This window comes from Drosophila ananassae, chromosome 3L (assembly GCF_017639315.1).
Source record: "Drosophila ananassae strain 14024-0371.13 chromosome 3L, ASM1763931v2, whole genome shotgun sequence".
NCBI lineage: Eukaryota > Metazoa > Arthropoda > Insecta > Diptera > Drosophilidae > Drosophila > Drosophila ananassae.
The window spans coordinates 22,156,670-22,180,984 of NC_057929.1; the positions used below are offsets into that span (position 1 = coordinate 22,156,670).

The 24,315-nt window shown below is 37.7% G+C and overlaps 1 protein-coding gene across 5 annotated transcripts in view; it reads right to left on the reverse strand.

Moving 5' to 3' along the window:
• Positions 1 to 24,315, reverse strand: part of LOC26514490 (rho GTPase-activating protein conundrum) — a 38,027-nt gene that overhangs the window by 13,566 nt on the left and 146 nt on the right. The window contains exons 1-3 of one of the 5 annotated variants that reach the window (XM_044715934.1): positions 23,675 to 24,304; positions 8,818 to 9,022; positions 8,673 to 8,740 (exon numbers count right to left, since the gene is read on the reverse strand). The exons of 2 other annotated variants lie outside the window; for them this stretch is intronic. In XM_044715934.1, coding sequence (XP_044571869.1) covers positions 8,673 to 8,740; positions 8,818 to 8,941 — 192 coding nt within the window. In that variant the 5' untranslated portion in view covers positions 8,942 to 9,022; positions 23,675 to 24,304. Of the gene's footprint in view, positions 1 to 8,672; positions 8,741 to 8,817; positions 9,023 to 23,674; positions 24,309 to 24,315 lie in introns of those variants that run through there. 2 more of the 5 variants (XM_032455594.2, XM_014904725.3) reach the window with 2 other exon arrangements.

Below are 24,315 nucleotides of genomic sequence, written 5' to 3' on the forward strand. Positions count from 1 at the left end.
GCAAACCATATCATAATGTGAAGCAGATAAAGTATGAAAAATTTGAACTTAATTGGCATAGACTCGGAAGAGGCACAGCTCCGGATCTAGATCAGTCCGCGGTCCACAATCATCGAAGTCGCGACGAAATTTCGGGAGTATTAAGACCCCTGGTGTGGCTGAAGGAAGGTCTGCCTCGGCGCAAGGAGACTTTAGTGTCGTTTCTAAAATTTCGTTAAGTCAGCAGAGGAAAAAAATCTGTGCTAGTGGGTTAGGTGTGAAACTATGTGACTCCTACTTAAACGTAACCTCTCCCCGTCCTAGCTTAGGAAAAAATTGGTTAGCTAGGTGATATCTTGGCTATTTAGAAACTACAATAAGTTTTTTTATAAAACGCTTTAAAAAAAAAATCCCTTCATAAAAATAACTTCACTCCGCTCGATCCAGCCGCAAAATAATCATATGTTATTAGTGCCATATTGGTGAACGAGAAAAAGCTCCAAGTGCTGGTCACATCCCCTCCTATCTTTGTCTTAAAGCGGACGGAGGTGTTTTTTTTGTATACACATCTATACACATCTAATCTATACACATTTTTAAAAACAAAATTCTGAATTTTTTAGATCCGTATCGCTTTGCGTGTGCAGTGATATATTTGGAGGTAAAATAAAAATTTGAATAATTTTCCTTCCAAATATAGCCCGGCTCTGCTTCATCATATTTACGGTGTTGCTTCTATTCTCGCTCAATAAAGATTGAGCGCTCTATTTTACTAACTCACACTAACCGCTCTCTTTAATCTTCCCTTTTCGTTTCCCTGCTATAGTGGTCCAAGGTTCCTTAATAATATAGACAAATAATATTAATAAATGAATTATTTAATTTTTAATAATTTTGAATAAATTAATTGTTTAATTTTTAATATTTTTTAATATTGTGAAAACGTTTTACACGCTAAGTGTGCCGGGTTCTCGGCCTCTGTTTCGGATGCTATTTCACGTAGGTCTGGTCTACACTTTTGCTGAGACGGTTGTCGTGCTGTTCGCGACGAAATAAGATCGTTCATGAGGCGGACTAAAAGTGGATTCAAGGATTTGATTGGCGGTTTTCGTAAAACCAATGACCAACTCTGTGCACTCGATACACAGTTTAGTAGTCTTCAACTACTAAATGAGTCTCCAAAGCGTAAGAAACCCTCTTTTAGTGATGTGCTTGTGGCGAATAATCTTCAGCCTGCTCAGCCGTCAACTATGCAGCCGCTTATATCTCTGGCCACCCCAAGGGCCGGACCTGAGAAAAATTCGGCTTTCGAATATCTCAGGATTAATGAGCAATTGTCCGATATGTCCTCTGTGGCAACGCTTCAAGTGATCCCAGGCTCAATAATTCAAACCCCTGTAACAGTCACCAAACAGGGTAATCAACCATCTGGATTTTTTTTCCCGGCTTGCACCTGATTCTTCTGAGATTGATATCTCGGCTTACATCAAAGCCAAATCAAAGGACGACATAAAGGTGGTGGATATTACAAAATTTAAATATTCATACACCAGGCACACGTCATCTTTCAAAATACGTGTGCCATTGCAGATGTTTAAGACGATTTGTTCCGCCAGCTTTTGGCCAGAGAACATCTTCGTCCAAGAACATCAGCCAAGTACGGTAAAGAAAAAAATTACCAAACCGGTGGGTGTAAAACTCCCACATGTTACGGCCACTGAGCAACGGCCACTTCCACCTCATATTCCTCAGTTTCAAAAAACTAATGTCTTCACTAACACTTACCTATCAGAATACTAGAGGGTTACGTAGTAAACTTCCCAAACTGTATTCTGATAGTTCTACCTTTGCATCTCACATTATAATCTTTACAGAAACTTGATTAAAGCCGGACATCTTAAGCTTTGAAGTTTTTTCAAGTAACCACCTCATTTAGATATGATAGAATTCTGCGAAGGGGAGGAAAAGTGTTAATTTCTGTAGTCTCCAAATTACGTTACCTGTTCTTACATACCACCTTCTGCCGACCCGCCCACATATTGGAAACATTTTTCCGCTATTCGCTTGATTTTTGATCGTCTGTCTGATGGTGGCCAGCTGATACTCTGGGTGACTTTAATATCCCAGAACTTATGTGGTCAAATGTGTTGATAATTCACCGTCTTTAAAGCTTAACTCCCATCACGACTTCCCTGCGGGCATGTTCGACATGTCACTCGGGAAATAAACGACGTTAGAAATTTAAGTCGACTGTCGGACTTATGTTTCGTTTCTGATCCTGATGCAATTACTTTTTCCAGAACTTTGCCCCTTTCTAACCCAGAGGAGCGAAGATATATTTACAAAAATTGCAAAACAACATTACAAAAATATTTTTACACCTTGAACATATTTTTCGACTCTTGCGTGCCGTTGTATACCGCCTTGGTATACAAGGCACCTTATAAATTTAAAGAACATTATGACTAGACTTTTAAATAAACATAGATTATCTGACTGTACAGTTAGTAATTCAAGATACTTAGTAGCTGGTCCAATTATACCGGCATAACGCAGAATGTTATAGAAGTTATAGGATTATAGGATTCGCCGCTGCCGCATTCAGTTTACTCAGGATCCGAAGCAGTTTTATAACTTTGGAAATACTAAGCGCAAACGTGTATCGTTTTCTCCAATACTTACGTTTGAGGACTCATATGCGAACACTGATCAGGCAATGACCGATCTCTTTACTCTTATCTCGAACTAGCAGCAGTTCAGCTCAGCCTTACACTTATAATATCCAATCAGCCAACCTTATATTTTGCCCATCTTTCGATTAAAGTGGTGGGTTATTGGTCAAGCCCGTGTATTCGCCAGGCCCTGATGGAGTACCAGCCTGTGTTCTGAAGAACTGCGCCGAGGCTCTGTGCAACCGCCCCTCAAACTCTTTAATCTATCGCTGGAAACTTCGATCTTTCCCCTTATGTGGAAGGAATCTTTCACTATTTCTCTGGATAAAAAAGGGAAAAATCCGACGCTGCAAATTATAGAGGCTTTTCTAAAATGTCAGCAATTCCAAAGTTTTTTGAAAAAATTATCACTCTACATTTAAAACACAAATGTAGTTCAATAATATCTCCGTGCTAGCATGGCTCCATGTGGCGCCGTTCCACCACTACCTAGTCTTTTGGCATTCCCAAAGGATCACATTATATCAACTTATCTGGAACAACCCAACGTGTTTTCTATAAAGATGTTACCCCGCGTTTAGTCTGCGTCACATCTGGGGTGCCCCAAGAAAGCCATCTTGTACCCTTTCTTTTTACACTTTTTATTAACGACTTGCCCCTTGCCTTAACTAATTCACTTGTACTTATGTACGCTGATGACGTAAAGCTTTGTCTTCAGTATAAATTCTCTAGCCCCCAGTCTAGACTTCAATCCGATTTGGATACATTTGAAAATTGGTGTTTAGCCAATAACCTAAAGTTTAATGGATCGAAATGTAAACTCATGTCATTTTATCGATCTAGTCCTTACCAGGCTATGTACTTTCTCTATGGGAATGCCTTAGAACGATTAACTCAGGTTAACGATCTGGGTGTCCAATTGGAAACTTAAATTTACCGACCATATATCTACCATGGTTAATAAAGCTATGGGTGTGCTTGGTTTTATTAAGAGATGGCCAAAAGAATTTATTGACCCGTACATAACTAAAACGTTATATACATCATTGGTCCGTCCGATTCTTGAGTGTGGATCGTGTGTCCACGATCCTCAATACGGAGTACACCGAGATCACATAGAATCTGTACAAAAAAAACTTCCTGACTTAAGCTCTGAGGGGACTTAATTGGAATGCAAATTTTCACCTCCCCTCTTATCATAGTAGACTTTTACTAATCAACTTACCATCATTAACAACCGTATACCGATGTGGGTGTCATGTTTCTATACAATATTATTTATGAAAATGTAGACAGCCAGCATTTACTAACACGCTTAAATTTTAACGTTCCTAGTAGAAGGGCTAGAAACTTTCATCCTCTACTCCTCAGCCATTGTAGTTCGACATATGCCCAGCACGATCCGTTCAGGGCATTATGTTCGGACTGCAATGGTCTCTACAACATCTTGTCAATTTGCTCCACAAACAATCTTAAATCCCTTATATTAAACGCCTTATCTGTGCAACACCTCATGATATCTTACTCCTACTCTTCTCCTAAACTATCTCGGATCTATTCCCGAGATTCGAGCCTTACGTTACGCGGCATCGTCCTTAGGTCAGTTGGACGGGAGGTGGGCGAACGTATGCAGTGGGAACCGCGCGATGGAGTAATCCATGTTGGGATGAAGGAGTAAGCGAGACGGAAGAAGTCGGTGAGGGACCCCCGATGCAGTTTTGGTCACTAAAACAAATTAGCACGCGGTGGATCACCTCGGTAGTGAAGTGTTCATTAATGCTCCCCAAATTTGAACTCTAATGTTCCCAAGAGAGAGTTCAGTCAACTCTAATGAGAGAGATGAGAGGGATAGCCATAAGAATTAATGAAATTGTGCGATAATTATTTTTCACAGCGCAGCAGCCAACCGAAAGCTTTCGACGGTGGACGCAGTAAAAGAGATTAAAATAACACTCTTGATAAATTTTTTTACCATTTTTACCATCTAAGCCCTTTAATTGACGTTGAATTCTATTTTTTATATTTTTGTTTTGATTGTAAAAATCAAGTTTTAGATATCTATACCATTTTTATAAAACTTACTTAAATAATTATACCATTTTTTTTCCTTTGCTTAATTTTACTAATTTTCAAAATCGTAGATGTACAAAAAAAACCACGGAAAATTTTACCATGCACATTTAGCACCAAAAAACTATTTTATAATGTTTGCTTAAAATCCTATTTTTTTGATTTCGTGAACCCGCCTCGGTAGTGCTAGCCAACAAAGGGATCGTGGAACAATTTTAGTTATTTTGGAAAACCCATGATCCAGGAAGGGAGGGCATCGTTAGCTCATAGAACACCAAGAAGTGATATTTTGACCGATTCTAGGAATTTGGTCTTCTTCTTTTAATTTTCCAGTTTACGGTCATAGCTCATCCGGTAGCTTATTTCGTCATTTTTTTGTCTCGTGTTTATTTAAATAGTTCAATAAGATAATGAACGTAAGAATAAGAGTAAGATGGCGCCCATTAAAATTTTTGCGCCCTATAAGGATAGAAGAAGGTCAGCTTTCATTTTAATGAGGGCGGAAAAATGCCTAGCCACCAAGAGGTCCTTTGCCGAGAAGATAAAGTATAGGACCATTATTGGAGTCCTTGACAGAGCATTCAAGAATGGTATGATCTGCCAGAGATTTAGCAGAATGAGTATCACCTGCGCTTAATAAAATAAATGCTGAAAAATATAGGACCATCATAAGAATGTGAATACGCAAGCTGATACCGAAGTAGCTTTAAGGTGATATGGTGCCAAGATGCTAGATGATAGGCAAGCTTGGAGAGTCATAGCTACATGCGGTGGACTGGAACAATATAACCAGTAAACGGAGGGCCTGTGTAGTACTGACCGATATCAGCACGATCGTAGCTTTGCTGAAGATTTGTACCCTGACCCTTCCCACAGCAGACTGGAAGGTCTCTAAGGCGGAGGAAGTGGTGGGCCTACGTCGACAGGTGGTATTTACTTTAAACGAGGAACCGTGTGCACTTGGATGAAGCCGAAAACCGGTTCAAGAACGGTTTGATGCACGTGATGATGCGAATTTACAAGTCGGATGCCAAGATTAAGGGTGGCAAGATTAGGGATGAGGACGCAGTCCTCAGCAGGTCCACCCGACACACTTCGTCATCTCCGGCGACAATTTCTGTCACTCTCGCCACTTTATTGCCGGGATGTATTCATCCTTCACCATCACGATGTCATTACCAGCTATGCCTTGACCTTAGACACACCATTTAGATCGTTGATGAAACAGGGTTAAATATTCTTTTTTTTTCATTTGGACCACAATCATTGCTGAAGGAAGACGCGTTGCCCGGCAACCGGTTGATGTTGAGTTTTATCAGGTCAGGAGTCAGAACATTCAGATCAGTGGGGTTCTCAGAGAGAGAGGGACTAACGGCCTCGAAATTTATTTGAAAGCTCGCGAAGCTTTGTTGCCGATGCGTATTCTATGGATTATTCCCATGGACGTATTTCCACAGATGCAGTATCTTATTAACATGAGCTTGATAAGCCGCCGATTACTGAACCTTTTGTTTCGCAGCTCCAAGGCTGCTTTTGCTCTGTAAGCTCCAACGAACGAACAGTCTCCAAGGCAGACTCACGAAGGAAAGACCGCAACCGCTGAAGCTACTCCACATGAGTTATAAATGGGTTTGTGTCCACCATGGTAGAGTACAGTGACAGGAATTCAAGCCACTCCGCATAACCCCCACTAAAAGTGATAAGCGGCAGTTGCGACAAAGCCTGCAAGCTGACAGCTTTTAGGGATAACAGCAATCCTTAAAGATCCTCAAAAAGGACAACAGCACTTTGGCTCAAAAAGATCTTCCTTCCAGAAGAGGCACCCTCAAAAAACCGATTCATTTTTTAAACAAAAACTTGATTTTAGTTTCTTTATTTTTTTGATAGTTAACGACCCACTGTGCAACTGCAATATAACAGGGTAATATATGTATGAACGATTGAAGCAATCTGCGAACAACGGATTTAATGTAGATTTTAATAATTCGAGCACAAATCACAAACGAAATAATGGTTTTAATATTATCTTTCAAGCTTGCGCATCTTAAACTTTCATTGGAAAATATTCAACCAATTTTTTTCCCTTATATCTCTCCGGAAAGAGATATAAAGAGCGAGCGCAAGCGGACAGAGATACATAACAACGGTGCCAAAAAGGCGGTGGAACCGAGTGACGGCATGGACGTTACTGAGGTGAATAAATTATTGCTTGACCCGACGTGTATGTCGGATAATGTTGCACACTATGTGACCGTATGGCGGCAAAGTTAAGGGTGCTTTCAACATGGGAAAATATAAATATTTTTTGGGGTTAATCCATCTAAGGCGGAACTTGTCCTGTTCACTTGGAAGTACAAGATGTCAGTTCAGGAAAGTGGACAGGAAGCTTACCCGTACCCAGGTTTACCATATTTACTTTATTAGGATGTTTTCGGATTATATTTTCTTCTTTGTGTCAGCTTGGTAACTTCCTTGGATAGATAGATCTTAGCCATGTTAGTCGACTGCTTACGTGGACGCCAAGGTGCATTGAGGGGCTTACCGTGAAGTAAACGTAAAGGTAATTTTTATCTGTTAAGAGTCATTTTTCCCACCACCATAACAATATCAACTTGACATTCCAAATGCATACATGAACAGCATTCTACATATCGAATGCAAGAAGATGCACTTCAAACTAAAATCTAGCAGCCTCCGCTGAATTTTAAACGATCGATAGCTTCTACGCATGGAGTGCAAGATTCTTCTCCAGCAATAGTTACTAGGGCCGTCTAACTCTGTGACAGTTAATAAGACTTTTAATAAAATAACATAAGATTTAATTCACTTTTTATAGTCTCGTAAAGAGAAAATTTAACAACAAATAAGCTACTTAGGGCGGAGTAGCTAGCAGTTAAGTAGCTTGCAGAGTGCTACCTTTGCAGTTAAGTAGCAGCCTATATTATTAGACATAAGTCGTTTCGGATATAGTCAAGCAGAGAGACACAAAAAAACGGTCATGCTGTTGGAGGTGAGGGAGGGAAGGACCAGAAGGTGATCTTGATCTATTTTCGGACCGAAGAATTTATGAGATGACTCCTAGGATGCCCAGCTTAGGGCTCGCGAACGGGTCGCATGGTGCGAAGAGCGAACGAGCTCTCCTCAAGTCAGCTGTGAATTAAGCGAAGGGCCCCATAGAGGACCATCCTCGCGGGACCCTAATCGTAAATAAATATCCCCGGACAGCTAGCGTGTATCCCCGCCGTAGCGGTATTCGATATGCCCTTGTGTTGCCGCCTCTTATAAATAACTTAACACACTTTCTTACTCCCACACCATACAATTTACCCACCTCCCATCCCAAAACACCATTCCACCCCAGCCGGACTAAGGTTTTACTCGACCCGTGTCGAGTGTCAGCTTGGCTGATTCTCAGGGTCCCTGGCAAAGTCATATTCTAAGAAGATATTCCTGAAGATTAAATCAGTAAATCAAGAGACAGTTGGAAAAAAATCCAACTGTTATCATTAAAACCCGTAGGGAATTCATGGATTTAACTGTCTGGAGAGTTCTGGATAAGCACTCCCTCTCCCTAAATAGTAAGCTGTATCTGCTATATTCAGACCTTGTTTGTTATTATTGTATTGAGTAATGGCCAGCCCTCAAGAACAAAAAACAGCCTTAAGTTCGGAAAAATTTAACGAGCAGCAAAACTATGGATCACTGTTGCTCTCAAAATCACTTCAAACGAAGCGCTAAATGCCTCTTCACGCTACTAGGCTTTTCTAGGCTTTTCAACTTAGGAAACAAAAAGAAGGAACCAGCTCAACTATCGCAGGTTGGTGAGCCAACATCTCAATTACTGAGATGTTGAGGACTTTACTGAGGATAGATTGAATTCGCATCAGCATTCAATAAATTATTGCCGGCCAAACTTTGCTGTCGATATTTGACCCGACAGGTGTAACTTACTTTTTCAAACGGCTTAGTTAGCTCGGGATATCCAATTGAAACAAGCCACTCCGCCTCTAGTTCTCCATCTATTTGATAGAAATGGAATATAATATTTAATAATATTTTATTTATTTCTTATTTTTCCGATTTTTCCAGTACACACCGTCATAATTGACTTCAGAGTCTTGTGCAATATTTTGCAACAGGTATTCATTAAGAAATTCTGAATAATCCTGATCTAAAGTATTTTCCAATGACGATTTGTTTTCCATTTTAGTTCTGTACATTTATTTAAATTAATGTATGGCACATTTTTATTTTTATATATGCAGTAGTCGATAATTCATAATTTTTCATTAGGTAATTTACTGTAAATAAAAACATAAAGAAAGTTTGATAAAGTGTTATTTCGTAAAAATATTTATGTAATATCTAAAATGTATATATCTATTATTATGTATATATCTGTTGAGCTATCAGAATTTTGATAGCGACCGAATTAATACACAATCCACAATTCGATTTCAATATTTTTATTGGGTCAATTTAACCCCAAAACAAATTCCGCGGCCGGTCCAAAACAATGCCGAATTACAAGTCATAAAACCTAAGAGCTTGCGCAGAAGCTCCACCAAAGCTCCCAAAGTGCATGCGCTACAAAAGAACAACAAAGCCCATGCGAATCTGGGAGAAACAAAGAATATGGTACAGCTGATAACGGGCAATTAGTGGACCGCTGCGGCTAGTTACACTGGGAGAATTAAATTGAAATAATTATGTTATTTGATGCTGACACAAGTCCCAACAATATCTAAAATATATTTCTAATCAAATAACGGCGGCGAACTCGGATGCCACGCCAAAAATATCTGATATAAATTTTGGTGAAGACAAAATGCAAAATATGAATACAAATTACATATTAAAAATATTCTTACCAAAATTTAAATCAGATATTTTGGGCGTGGAATCCGGGTTATCCACCGTTATATTACCTTGTCAAAAGATTTTTTATTTGATATCAGATATTTTGGGCGTTGCATGAATGTTGCTCAAAGGTATTTTACATCGTCAAGAGGTTTTATATTTGATATCATTATTATTTGATATTTGTGCAATATAATTTTTTGTATACCATGATAAAGAGTCAAAACAAATATTTTTACTTCTTATTTTAACTGATCACTGCCTGACATTTTACAATCTCAGCCAATTTTAAATAGCTTCCGAGTGTTACCGTTTGAGTATTATTTCGCGCGGTTCCCACTGCATACGTACAGCCCGTCCATCTCCCGTCCAACAAACCGAGGGGCGCTGCCGCATAACGTACGGAACGAATTTCGCGCGGTTCCCACTGCATACGTACAGCCCGTCCAACTCCCGTCCAACAAACCGAGGGGCGCTGCCGCATAACCTACGGAACGAATTGCGGGAATAGATCCGAGATAGTTAAGAGAAGAGTAGGAGTAAGATATCATGAGAAAGAGTGTTGCACGGATAGGGCATTTAGTATAAGGAATTTAAGATTGTTAGTGGAGCAAAGACATAATACCCTGAACGGATCGTGTTGGGCATATATCGAACTACAACGGGTGAGGAGTAGAGGACGAAAGTTTCTAGTCCTTCTACTAGGAACGTTAACATTTAAGCGTGTTAGTAAATGCTGGCTATCTACATTTTCATAAATAAGATTATATAGAAACATGACACCCAGCATCGTTCTACGGTTTGTTAATGATGGTAAGTTGATTAGTGAAAGTCTACTATGATGAGAGGGGAGGTGAAGATTTGCATCCCAATTAAGTCCCCTAAGAGCTTAAGTCAGGCAGTTTTTTTTGTACAGATTCTATGTGATCTCGGTGTACTCCATATTGAGGAAGTACATAGCCTGGTAAGGACTAGATCGATAAAATGACATGAGTTTACATTTCGATCCATTAAACTTTAGGTTATTGGCTAAACACCAATTTTCAAGTTTATCCAAATCGGATTGAAGTCTAGACTGGGGGCTAGAGAATTTATACTGAAGACAAAGCTTTACGTCATCAGCGTACATAAGTACAAGTAAATTAGTTAAGGCAAGGGGCAAGTCGTTAATAAACAGTGTAAAAGGAAAGGGTACAAGATGGCTTTCTTGGGGCACCCCAGATGTGACGCAGACTAAACGCGGGGTAACATCTTTATAGAAAACACGTTGGGTTGTTCCAGATAAGTTGATATAATGTGATCATTTGGGAATGCCAAAAGACTAGGTTCGAATCGAATCGAAAAAGCGAATGGTTAACAAAGTCAAATGCTTTACTGATGTCAGTGTAACCTATCCGTGACGAAATATGTTAGGTCCAATAAGTTGGTAGTGGTGGAGCGGCGCCTAATGGAGCCATGCTAGCACGGAGATATTATTGAACTATATTTGTGTATTAAATTTGGAGTGATAATCTTTTCAAAAATTTGCAGCGTCGGATTTTTCCCTTTTTTATCCAGAGGAATAATGAAAGATTACTTCCACATAAGGGGAAAGATCGAAGTTTCCAGCGATAGATTAAAGAGTTTGAGGGGCGGTTGCACAGCGCCTCGGCGCAGTTCTTCAGAACCCAGGCCTGGCGAATACACGGGCTTGACCAATAACACACCACTTTAATCGAAAGATGGGCAAAATATAAGGTTGGCTGATTGGATATTATAAGTGTAAGGCTGAGCTGAACTGATGCTAGGTGAATACGTTATTTGAAAAAACTGTGCAAAGAGATCGACCATTGCCTGGACAGTGTTCGCTTATGAGTTTTCAAACGTAAGTATTGGAGAAAACGATACACGTTTGCGCTTAGTATTTACACAGTTACAAAACTGCTTCGGATCCTGAGTAAACTGAATCCGGCAGCGGCGAATATAACTTCTATAACATTCTGCGTTATGCCGGTAAAATTGGACCAGCTACTAAGTATCTTGAATTACTAACTGTACAGCCAGATCATCTATGTTTATTTAAAAGCATAGCTTGCAAATAACTGTTAACTATTTTTTTGCTTACGCTCTGTTTGCGAGAGCAACCGAAAAAAAGCATGCCGTTTCGGTTCTCTCTGAGCAGTAGACTTTGTTTCGTTTTGTTTCGGTTTTTTGTTGAACGAATTACGATGAGCCAATCATGAAACTCTCGTCTACCGAACATCGCTCAATGAGAGATTCGAGTGACGCTCGCGGAGAGAGACTCAGTAAAAGACCGATTGACTGAAAAAGTCAGCGGAAAAAGTCTCCCAATAATTTGTTTTCGTTTCGCTGCACAGTGGTACATTCAATTTTCACGAAAAAACTTCTTAAAATTTTAAACATGAATTTTCAATTTCAAACTAATATATTGATTATTTTAATTAAAAAATGACAAGTTTTTTTTTTAATTCATTTATTATACCCTTGCAGAGGGTATTATAATTTTGGTCAAAAGTGTGCAACGCAGTGAAGGAGACATCTCCGACCCTATAAAGTATATATATTCTTGATCAGGATCACCTCCTGAGTCGATATGAGCATGTCCGTCTGTCCGTCTGTTTGTTTCTACGCAAACTAGTCTCTCAGTTTTAAAGCTATTGAGTTGAAACTTTGCACACACCCTTCTTTGCACACACCCTATAAAGTATATATATTCTTGATCAGGATCACCTCCTGAGTCGATATGAGCATGTCCGTCTGTCCGTCTGTCTGTCGGTTTCTACGCAAACTAGTCTCTCAGTTTTAAAGCTAACGAGTTGAAACTTTGCACACACCCTTCTTTCCTTTGCAGGCAGTATATAAGTCGGAACGGCCGGGATCGGTCGACTATATCCTATAGCTGCCATATAACTGATTGATCGGAAATGCCATAACTTTGGTGTTTTTTAAGTTAGAGGGTTGGGAGTTTCTACACATGTTATATTTGACCAAAATATCTTATGTACAAAATTTCGTAAGGATCGGCCGACTATATCCTATAGCTGTCATAGAACGATCGAAATTGGCATAACTTTGGTGTTTTTTAAGTTAGAAAGATGGGATTTGGTAGAGATTCTATTTTGGGAAAAACAATCTGATTTGTCGAATTTCATAAGGATCGGCCAACTAAATCCTATAGATGCCATATAACTGATTGATCGGAAATGCTATAACTTCGTTGTTTTTCAAGTTAGAAGGATGGGACTTTCTGTGCATTCTAATTTGGGCCAACTTATATGATCTGCTAAATGTTATCAGGATCGGCCGTCTATATCCTTTAGCTGTCATATAACTGATTGATCGGAAATGCTATAACTTCGTTGTTTTTCAAGTTAGAAGCATGGGAGTTTCAATGGATTCCTCTTTTGGCAAAATAATTCGATTTGCCAAGTTTCATAAGAATCGGCCAACTATATACGATCCGCTATATATCTAATAATATAAGATGCGTGGCGCCACCTAGCGGACTGCGACTCAACTGCAAGGGTATATAAACTTCGGCTCCGCCCGAAGTTAGCTTTCCTTTCTTGTTTTGAGTTAAGCTTAACATATATTATAAAAAATAAAAATTAATATATATAATTAAATATAAAAAATTGATGCACTTTTTTTTATTAATTTCTAGTCCCATTTTCAATAAATTTGATGAATCACAAATTGACAAGTTGAGCCTGCGAAACTTCACATACACACATACATGCACAAAAGACTTTTTGAATCGTCGAACGCAAGTAAACGGTCCTAGAATGAGCAGACCAAACGAAATCCAAAAAAAGTGCTCTTCGACTGAGCGCGAGCAAAATTTGTATCCGAGCAACTCAATCGGTTGCTCTCAGACTTTTTGCTCAAAGTCTCAGTGACAAACACTTATTTTGAGACCGCACGAATCGGTTAACAGTTATTTGCAAGCTATGTTTAAAAGTCTACTCATAATGTTCTTTAAATTTATAAGATGCTTGTATACCAAGGCGGATTTGTTGAAGCGGACGGATATTTCCACGACACGCAAGAGTCGAAAAAAATGTTCAAGGTGTAATAAAATTTTTGTAATTTCGTTTTGCAATTTTTGTAAATATATCTTCGCTCCTCAGGGTTAGAAAGGTGCAAAGTTCTGGAAAGAGTAATTCCATCAGGATCAGAAACGAAACATAAGTCCAACAGCCGACCTAAATTTCTAAGGTGGTTAATTGCCTGAGTGACATGTCGAACATGCCCGCAGGGAAGTCGTGGTGGTAGTTAAGCTGTAAAGACGGTGAATTTTCAACATTTGACCACATGAGTTCTGGGATATTAAAGTCACCCAGACCTATCAGCTGGCCATTATCAGACAGACGATCAAAAACCAAACGAATAGCGGAAAAATTTTTCCAGTATGTGGGCGGTTCGGACGAAAGTGGTATGTAAGAACAGGTAACATAATTTGGAGACTACAGAAATTAACACTCTTCCTCCCCTTCGCAGAATTCTATAACATCTAATAGAGGTGTAGTTACTTGAAAAAACTTCAGAGCTTAAAATGTCCGGCTTTAAGTTTCTGTAAATACAATAATGTGAGATGCAAAGAAAGAACTATCAGAATACAGTTTGGGAAGTTTACTACGTAACCCTCTAGTATTCTGATAGGTAAGTGTTAGTGAAGACATTAGTTTTTTGAAACTGAGGAATATGAGGTGGAAGTGGCCGTTGGTCAGTGGCCGTAACATGTGGGAGTTTTACACCCACCGGTTTGGTAATTTTTTTCTTCACCGTACTTGGCTGATGTTCTTGGACGAAGATGTTCTCTGGCCAAAAGCTGGCGGAACAAATCGTCTTAAACATCTGCAATGGCACACGTATTTTGAAAGATGACGTGTGCCTGGTGTATGAATATTTAAATTTTGTAATATCCACCACCTTAATGTCGTCCTTTGATTTGGCATTGATGTAAGCCGCGATATCAATCTCAGAAGTATCAGGGGCAAGTCATGAAACAAAATTGTGTTTCGATAGTGGGATTACCGGCAAGGGCTTTGGTGCCGCCATAACTAATACTGCGGCATCAGTTCGTACCAGGCCGTCCAATAGCTCACTAATTCTGAGATTTTCGGAAGCAACATTTTTCTCAGGTCCGGCCCTTGGGGTGGCCAGAGATATAAGCGGCTTCATAGTTGTCGGCTGAGCAGGCTGAAGATTATTCGCCACAAGCACATAAGTAAAAGAGGATTTTGGACGCTTTGGAAACTCATTTAGTAGTTGAAGACTACTAAACTGTGTATCGAGCGCGCAGAGTTGGTCATTGATTTTTCAAAAACCACTAATCAACTCCTTGAATCCACTTTTAGTCCGCCTCATGAACGATCTCATTTCGTCCTGAGCAGCACGACAACCGTCGCAGCAAAAGTGACCTAGTGACCAGACCTACGTGAAATAGCATCCGAAACAGAGGCCGTGAACATGGCACACTTAGCGTGTAAAACGTTTTCACAAAGCCAGCAGTGGATGATAGGCTGGGAAGAGGGGGTTGTCTTATTACAAGACTTCAACGCACAGACAAGTTTAAATTCCATAATTTTAATAATTAAAATAATTAATTTATTAAAATATATTAAAATGAAATATTAAATTTATTAAAAATTATTCAAAATTAAATATGTTTTGGAACTATCGATACATAGTTTATAAGTTAGCCCATATTGTCATCCTTATATTTTCTCTACCTATTAGCTTTACACATCACAACATGTATCTTCGAAACAAACATCGAATTTTCTAACATTCGATGAGATCAAGGCAGCAAGGATTCGATGGCTGCAACACGCTCAAGCTGGTTTTCAACAGGAATTCCAGTTATTACGCGCAAACAAGGCTCTAGGGAACCAATCTCTATTGGTCAAGCTCTCACCAATCATCGACAAGGACAACCTGCTAAGAGTGGGTGGACGAATCCAACATTCACAGTTTTCAGCTGAGGCGAAGAATCCTATTTTGCTTCCAAAGAATCATCGAATCACATATTTGATCATTGAACATGAGCATCGTTTTAATTTGCATCCTGGAGTCTTATCTCTCTTCGTCATGGTTCGACAAAGTTATTGGATTTTCGGCGCACGAAATTTAATACGCAAAATCACGCACAACTTCCTGGCTTGCTTTCGGCAAAGGTACAACACAATGCATCAACGTATGGCAGATCTACCGAGCGTACGTATCACGCTAGCAGTTTGTTTCGTAAACACCGGATGCGACTACGCCGGACCCATTCTGCGTAAACCACGGGTTTAGCAAGGGCTACATATGCCTATGGTTTGTGTGTTCACTTCGGCGATCCACCTAGAACTCGCCACGGACCTACCCACAGAAACATTCCTGGCGGCGTTGCGACCATTTTTCTCGATACGAGGCAAATGCAATCGCATGTACACTGACAATGGTACAAATTTCATCGGACAAATTTCAATGGACATTCATCCCACCACGTGCTCCGCATTGGGGAGGAAAATGGCAATCAGCAGTTCGATGCGTAAAACTGCATCTTCGACGAGTAATCGGAAACACCACACTAACATTGCTTGCGCCAATTATTGGTGTCGCCAACTCACGACCCCTTTGCTGCACATCAGATACAGATGACAGCTATCTATCACCAGCCCATTTTCTTATCACGAGACCATTGACAATAATACCGGAGGCGGATCTTGGCCATATTCCTGTGGGCTGACTGGGATACTGGCAGAGTATCCAATCTATGTACCAAGGCTTCTGGACACAATGGCATCAGGAGTATCTGACAAGTCTACAGCAGCGTCATAAGTGGACCACGACAACCCTTAACATTTCGATCGGCAGCGTTGTGCTCGTCAAGGAGTTCAACACACCTCCCCGCGTCATGAAATCTAGCGAAGGTGATCGACACTTATCAAGGAAAGAACAATATGGTTCAAGCGGTCAGGCTTAAGATGGTAGCGGGAGAATTGACCCGGCCAATAATGAAAATTGCGCAACTACGGGCCCGGGATGTTTAGGAACTATCGATACATAGTCTATAAGTTAGCCCATATTGTCATCCTTATATTTTCTCTACCTATTAGCTTTACAATCCACAACATGTATACACACACACATATCTTTAAGTTCCACACATGGAAGATCTTTACTTTAGTACCAATTAGACAGCGAAACTGACAAGAAAATAAAATTCTACAGTCCACTGCTGATTCGTGTCGTCGGTTGGGGATCAAAATAACTAATTTGTTAACATTATTTGTTTTTACTATTGAAACGAAAAGAGGTGATTAAAGAGAGCGGTTAGTGTGTGTTAGTAAAATGCAAAGAATAGAGATAAGAATCTCTATTGAGCGAGAATAGAAGCTACACCGTTAATGATGAAGAAGCAGAGCAGGGGTATGTTTGGAAGAAAAATTAATCAAATTATTATTTTACCTCCAAATATATCACTGCACACGATCTATAAGATGCAAAATTTTGTTTTTATAAATCTGTAAGTAAGCTAATTAGAGAGAAAAAACACGTCCGTCCGCTTTAAGATAAAGAGAGGAAGTGTTAAAATATTAAAAAAAAAAAACGATCGCTAAAAATTACAGAGTAACATAAAAAATAGTGGAAAACTTAATGGAAATAGTGGAAATTTTTCAGCACTTTGGGAGTTATAATTAAAGAGAGGATGATCCAATGCTTATATAGATTTATATATGTATTCCAGTTAGAAGCTAGGGCATGCGTCTCGCCACCTAGCGCTCGTGTCGCCTGAAAAGCCCCTCTTCCGGGGAAAATAGAAGCTGCAAATATCTTGGGATATTTTTTTTCGAAGTGCAAACAATTTACAAACAGTTGATGGCAATTTGCACTGGCCGCTCGTGAAAGGTTTTTATCAAATAACTTCTTATTTAAATAAAATAAATTTTTTTAGTTTTTTTGTTTGCAACTAAAAAAGGCAAACCCGCAACCCAAGAAGTTTATGTAATGCTATGAATATGTACCTTAGCTTCACAGCAAGCACCATCAGTAGCTCTACTTATCGAACTATATCTTGAGTAAGCGACTTTTTCCAGATATAAACGATATATCAAAAGCTGCGTTGTCTCAAAGGCTATCTCCACATGCAATATGAATAGAACGTTAGAGCCAATAAAAAAAAAAATATGAACATTTATTTTAAGTTTCTATTGATTTTCTTAAGATTAAGAGATTTGATCTTAAAGAAAGTGAAAAAGATATCTAAAATCCTTTCTATCGAAGTATAGTATGTGAAGTTAGGTGCATTGGTTTAAGTTTAAGAGTGTTTTTAATTTTTAAGGGGGCAGGATGGTTTCAGAGGCTGAAAAATAGCAGTTTTTTGCGATTTTTTTTTGGTATGTCTGAGTAAATATATCAATATATAATTCAATTTTTTTACACGATTAATGGCTATATTTGGAGAGTATCTAGAAATTTTTATTTTTAAGAAATAATTATAATTTATCCCGTGACGGGCAGTCGGCCGGAGTCGCTTCCAAAAATTGGTCTCTTGCGGTGCGTAAAGTCTGGCCTTACAGTGTTATCGGAAATACAAAATTTGAATTGATTTACTTAAAATATTAGTTTCTTGTGCGGATGAACGAAACCATTTTCAAAAATATGCGATTTTGAATTTTTGGCGCGGTTGTAAAGTCGGAGGAACCATTTTTACATAAAAATCCGCCCATTATTTCCCGTAAAAATGGTAAAAAAAAAATTTAAAAAAAAAAGCGTTCGTTCATCCGCAAGTATTTAGTGTATTAAAGATGTGTGCAAAATTTTATTTAGATCCGAGCATTACTTTTTGAGTTACGTTACGCACCGACTTGAAAAAGTTGTTTTGAGAATAACGCGTCTAAAGTTTTAAAAGCAATGGAAAGTATATGGAGAGAAAGAAACTAGAAAATCGGTATCTCAGCAAGTTTTAGTCCGATCGACATGAAACTTTCACAGGATATTCCTAAGATAATGTTCTATTATATAAAAAATTTCTGAAAAAAATTTTTTTTTGAAGTCTCAAACCATCCTGCCCCCTTAAGGAAACCTTTAGCAATTTAAAAAAATCGTAGAACAAACGTTGCTTGTGTTGCTAACAAAACACTCTCAAATTTTTTTAAAATTTTAAACGAAAAATAAAGCAAACGTGAACGTGACTTTTTTCGGGAAAAAATTTGAGAAACATTTTCATTTGGGAAATTTTTTGGGATGGTTAAGGTACCAATCAATGCGTATTTTCAGAATCTGTTATACAAAAATATTCTATGTGATGACCAATGTCCCAAGTCAAAGTACTTTTGGCAAATGTTTGAATAAAATCCATCTCAATCCAGCTGAACCTTTCATTATCATTCAGACTGAACGCACACAGACAATTTTTTGACTGCCGTCCGCTACGATTTGAGTATATCCAGAAGTAGAAGTTTTTCAATTTCGATCGTTTCGTTCTATCTATAGATATAGAATAAAGTACGTGGATCCTTGTGGAATGTTGAACTATTTGGCAAAAAATATAATTTATAATTTCAAATTTTTCGTTAATATTATTTTAAAAATACCCGGCAAGGGTACACAACAAAAATTGAAAAGAAAACAAGTTTTAAGAGATTGTCTTAAATAAAACTTGAAACCGGGCAGATAATTGTTGCTAATATAGCTGGTTTAAATAAAAAATTAGATTTTTTCGCAAATTTAATAGCTTCAAATTTTTTCTAAACCTTGGGAATTCTAAATATATACATAGATAACGAGATATTAATCTTATACTTCCGTTAAATTAAAAATCGTGATGTGTTCTTCCAACTTATTGTCATCCCCTTTAAAGAAATCTCCTCACGATGAAACACACTGCCAACAATGCCAAGTATTTGTATTCCTGTATAGCCATCTGCGCCTTCTTCGATCCAGTTTTGATCTACTCAATCGCGTTCCCTGGAATGGTCTCTTGAGTTTTAAGAATAGCCAGAAGTCACACGAGTCACCAAATCAGGAGACATTCATAGCTCGAATTCTTGTCGAAATGGACATGAAAAACGAGACGCTACAATATAGTGTTGCAAAAACCATAAGTCGTTGGTCCATAGTTATGGATCTTTTTAGATGAATAGCTGCAGCTTCACGAATACGACGCTTAAGGCTCAAATAATATTCACTATTAACAGTTTGACGAGGTGGAAGGAAACAGAAATTTACCACAGAAATTTAAAAAAACTGCCATCATTACCCTGACCTTGATTTTTGAAGTTTTATAAATTAAAACTACAGGCTGACAATTTTCAGTTTTTTTTTCCTCAACGCCAAATTTTAACCGTTCCATAACCTTTATGCTCCACTGAAGTAAAAATTTTACCATATATTGAACTATGTAGGCCGTGTCATTGCGTTGGCCATCATTGTTTTTAGTATATATCATTTTTGAAATGTATGTGTACCGACTCAAATTAAAATATGGCATCTAGCAATTACCATATCTTTTCAAAAAGTCATGACTTTCTAAAAAATCTGTAAGGCTTTACTAAACCAGCTGAACCTGTAAGAGATTTGTTGAAGCAGTTCTAGATAGCCAGGGTTTTTTGAAAATATGACATTAAAAACTCCTATTTAATTTAAGAAAATATTTTTTACCTAACTATTTCGGTAATTTTTTCGAGTTTTTCCTTAAATCCAAAATTAAAACATTGTATAATCTACTGATTTCAACAAAAAAAAATGTTCCATATGAAAATGTTCGGGGAAAAATCAGAAGCACAAAAATAAATGTAGAAAATCTGAGATTTCAAATTTGGATGAGTATTCCAACGATGCCATTTTAAATTTGAGTTGATGCACATAAATATAAAAAATTATATGGTCAAATGGTCTAATTTTATCAATTTATTCTCTTAGGTGTACCGCAGAAATGTGGGTGGTGGAACCTATGTTTGTTCTGGACTTTGGTTCAGGGAAGCCTTAGGTTATGGAGCTTCAAAATAGTATTGGACCAAATATTTTTTATATTACCACCTACTAAAAATAGGTTCCAAAATAGAAACAAAATCTCAGATCAACAATAAAGACAAATTCCGCACTGTGATGAGGTATCTCGATAATGATCTCATAAATTGGAATATTTACCAACCAAAAAGCAAAAAAAGGCCTATAAGTAATACTGAAAGATATGGAGTCAACTATTCAGGAGAAAAAAAATCCGAATGACGTGGTGAAAAAGGATTTGAGGTTAAGAATTATAAGATTATAAGATTTAAAGAATATATTAAATAAGGATAAAATTGTTCAACCACTTTTCAAGATGATCTGGCGCCAAAAACTAAACCTCTAAATAACAAGAAAGGAAAACTAACTTTGGGCGGATCCGACGTTGATATACTCTTGCAGTTAGTTGGCAGCTTATATTATTATATATATATCGGATCGTATATAGTTGGCCGATCCTTATGAGACTTTCACCATCAAATCAATTTTTTAATAAAAGTGTTGGAAACAGCCCCAAGCAGCTTTAAAAATAGAAAGGTTGTGCCATTTCCGATCGTTCAGTTATATGGTAGCTATAATATATATTCGGCCGATCCATATGAAATTTGGCAGATCGGATTAGATCCCATCTTGGTACGGACAGACGGACGGACATGCTCATATCGACTCAGGAGGTGATCTTGATCAAGAATATATATACTTTATAGGGTCGTTGATGTCTCCTTCATTGCGTTGCACACTTTTGACCAAAATTATAATACCCTCTGCAAGGGTAAAAAAAATCCCATACAATCTGCATGCACAAATTGTCACGAATATGGGCCTACATTAGAGTTACTGTCCTTCATACAATAAAGACCTCAACAGTCGTCTTAACCAGAGATGCAATCGCCCATTTATAGCTCAACATACTATGCAGCTAAACTTTTTTACACCATTAAAACCATGTTCCTCCTTCGCCAACGCCCTTCGATACCAGGGAAGGGATACTGAAAAAAGAAGCTCTACCCAGCCGCCTTTAATACATTTAAATCCAAATTCCCAACCATCAAACAAACCCTCAATCCAGCAAAACAAAACTCCTCTATAAACATATAATGTCTTCGAATTCTGAGGAGCTAATGAAAATCCTTATAAAACAAAAGTCAGTCTAAATCAGGGGTGCCCAAGCACTGCTTATGACAAAGCAAAACCCAATCCGATGCACAAAATCACAAATATGTCAGAAGCTGAGACGTTTGCTGCTCTTATTCTTGCATTTTTGATGCTGATGCGCAGTAAGTCGCGGTCAACTACAAGCACTTCAGCCTTTACGATCTGCCAGCAAACTAAAAATCTATTTTCTATTTTGCCCGCCTCCCTTGGCACGCGCCATGCCGTATTTCATCATCCAATTATCAATTCCTTTTTGATTTCTTTCTCTCTTAGAAACAACCAACACCCGACACCGCCACACACGGCTGAGACGACAGTCTTTCTCGTTCTCAATCCTCGCTCTCAGCAATTATGCAAGTCAAAGGAACCACAAATACATAACTCAATGCTTAGATTCTTTTGTTTTATATTTTTTCTTTCTTTCTTAACAGTTTAATTTACATTTTGCATCTCCGACGAAATCATGTGTGCGATAGTTTTTTTTTATTTCGAATCCAACAACAAATTGGGCACTGGGACGAAAAGTGTTGAAACTAATTTAAGAGTTGTTAAGCTATGCAAAATTATTATTATAATTTGCTTTGCCTATGCTGGGAGCAGAACACGTACATATATGATTTTGCTCTAGCCATATTTCAGAGCAATCCAACAACAAAGGAGGAACGAGAGCAATGGGACTGGGTATCCCTGGTCTAAATGGATCCCTTCCAAATTTGATTTTGGAACACAAAACATTATTGTCTGGAGAAATTCGCTATATACATCCATACTTATTCATATCAGGACGTTTACTTACTGTATCCGCTATACATATGTATACTGCCCTTTACGTTTCAATAATGCAGAAATCGATTTCAAACTATTATAACTCACTTGGAAGTAGCTTCATAGGTGCCGGTGACAAAAATTTAGACTGATTCTAAAGAAACAGCCAGATATTATTGTTAGAACCATTTACTTCGCTATAACTAGAAGCGTACCACCATGGCTAACACTCATGGAAGCCTTAGACGAGGTCATATCTGACCATTCATATGTGCTTTTGTATCTTTGCCATCAGCCGCAGGAACGACCCCAACATCTCACATTTAGTTTTAGGTTTTTAGACAAGGCACAAAACATTTCTCTTCACAGATAAATGGAATCTGTTCAGGGTTGCCACCATGTGAAATTAAATTTCCTAAGCCTTTCCTAATAGCACCCTTTTCATTTCTATCGTTGAAGAACCATGGGTTTTGAATGGTTTTTATTCAGTAGTTTTATAGGTTAATTTATTTATTAAACTTAGTTCCTTTAATTTATCAAAAATTGGGCCCTAAACAAAATGTAATATTTGAAAACTCTACTTTTTGATCTGATAATTTCCCCAACAGCTTATTCCAGCAGAATGACAATTGAATAGTTTTCGAGGGGAAGCGACTTCTGAGGCTAGCTTTTAAGTCGAATTCTAAAGTTTAGAATTAGCATTTAGATTAGCATACAGACACGACTAAATCGAATCCGATTGATGCTAAGAAAGAAAAATTTAATAAAAATACATACATGTAGGTTAGGGTGGGTCGATTGAAAAATCGCTTAGGCACATATGATTTTTGGATTCTAGGGATCAAAATAAGAAACTTTGCTCAAGAGACCATACCTCTAAAATGAATTCTGATGTCCCTCGTTTTAACGTGAAGGAAAAATCTTGTTTTGACCCATTTAGAGTGCCCCCCCTACCTACATTGTAGGTAGGTACATGTAAATGTACATACATATGTATTATGATGTCGGAGATGATTTTTTCATGGTCATAATTGTTACATTATACATATGTATATACATATATATATATAAAAAAGTTGAAATTTAATAGTTAGTCCGAAGAATCCTAGGTACATAATAAATATGAAATGCATTCGAATTTAGCTGCATACAAATGGTTTAGCTGATCTTACCTGTTTATACATAAACAAATTTTGCCTACATATTTATGTACACATTTGTATATTTTTTTTCTCACTATGTTGGAAATGATTTACTTTGTGTTTTGGAGTGTAAAAATTCATGTATGTACATACATATGTATTCCTCTATGTAAATATGTGCACATTCCTTAATTTCCATATACATATATAAACATTATTAATATTTTAATCAATATAAATACAGATGACTTCCAATATTGGACATATTTATGATGGAATAGGTCAATACTGATATATGATTTAAGAAATCACTTAAAATCTGGTTTACTTCATAAATACAACATAAAAGCGTATGTACAAAAAAGATTATTTATGGATGTTCATATAAAATATTTCTTTCACAAACAATAAATTCGCGAAAACACGTACGTATACCACTTATATGAGTTTTGAGATTGATGTAAACAATTAGAAATTATTGTATCTAATTTAATAACAGACAATAAATAATTTTCGCGCTGATTTTAATAACAATCTTATTTATTATGTATTTTAAGAACTATCCGCTACAAATTTTTAACCAACTGAGTATAGCAATAGTAATTTCTTTTAATAAGTGTTGCCTTTAGCTGTGCGCTGGCAATTGCAGGTATCCATATGCATATATTTGA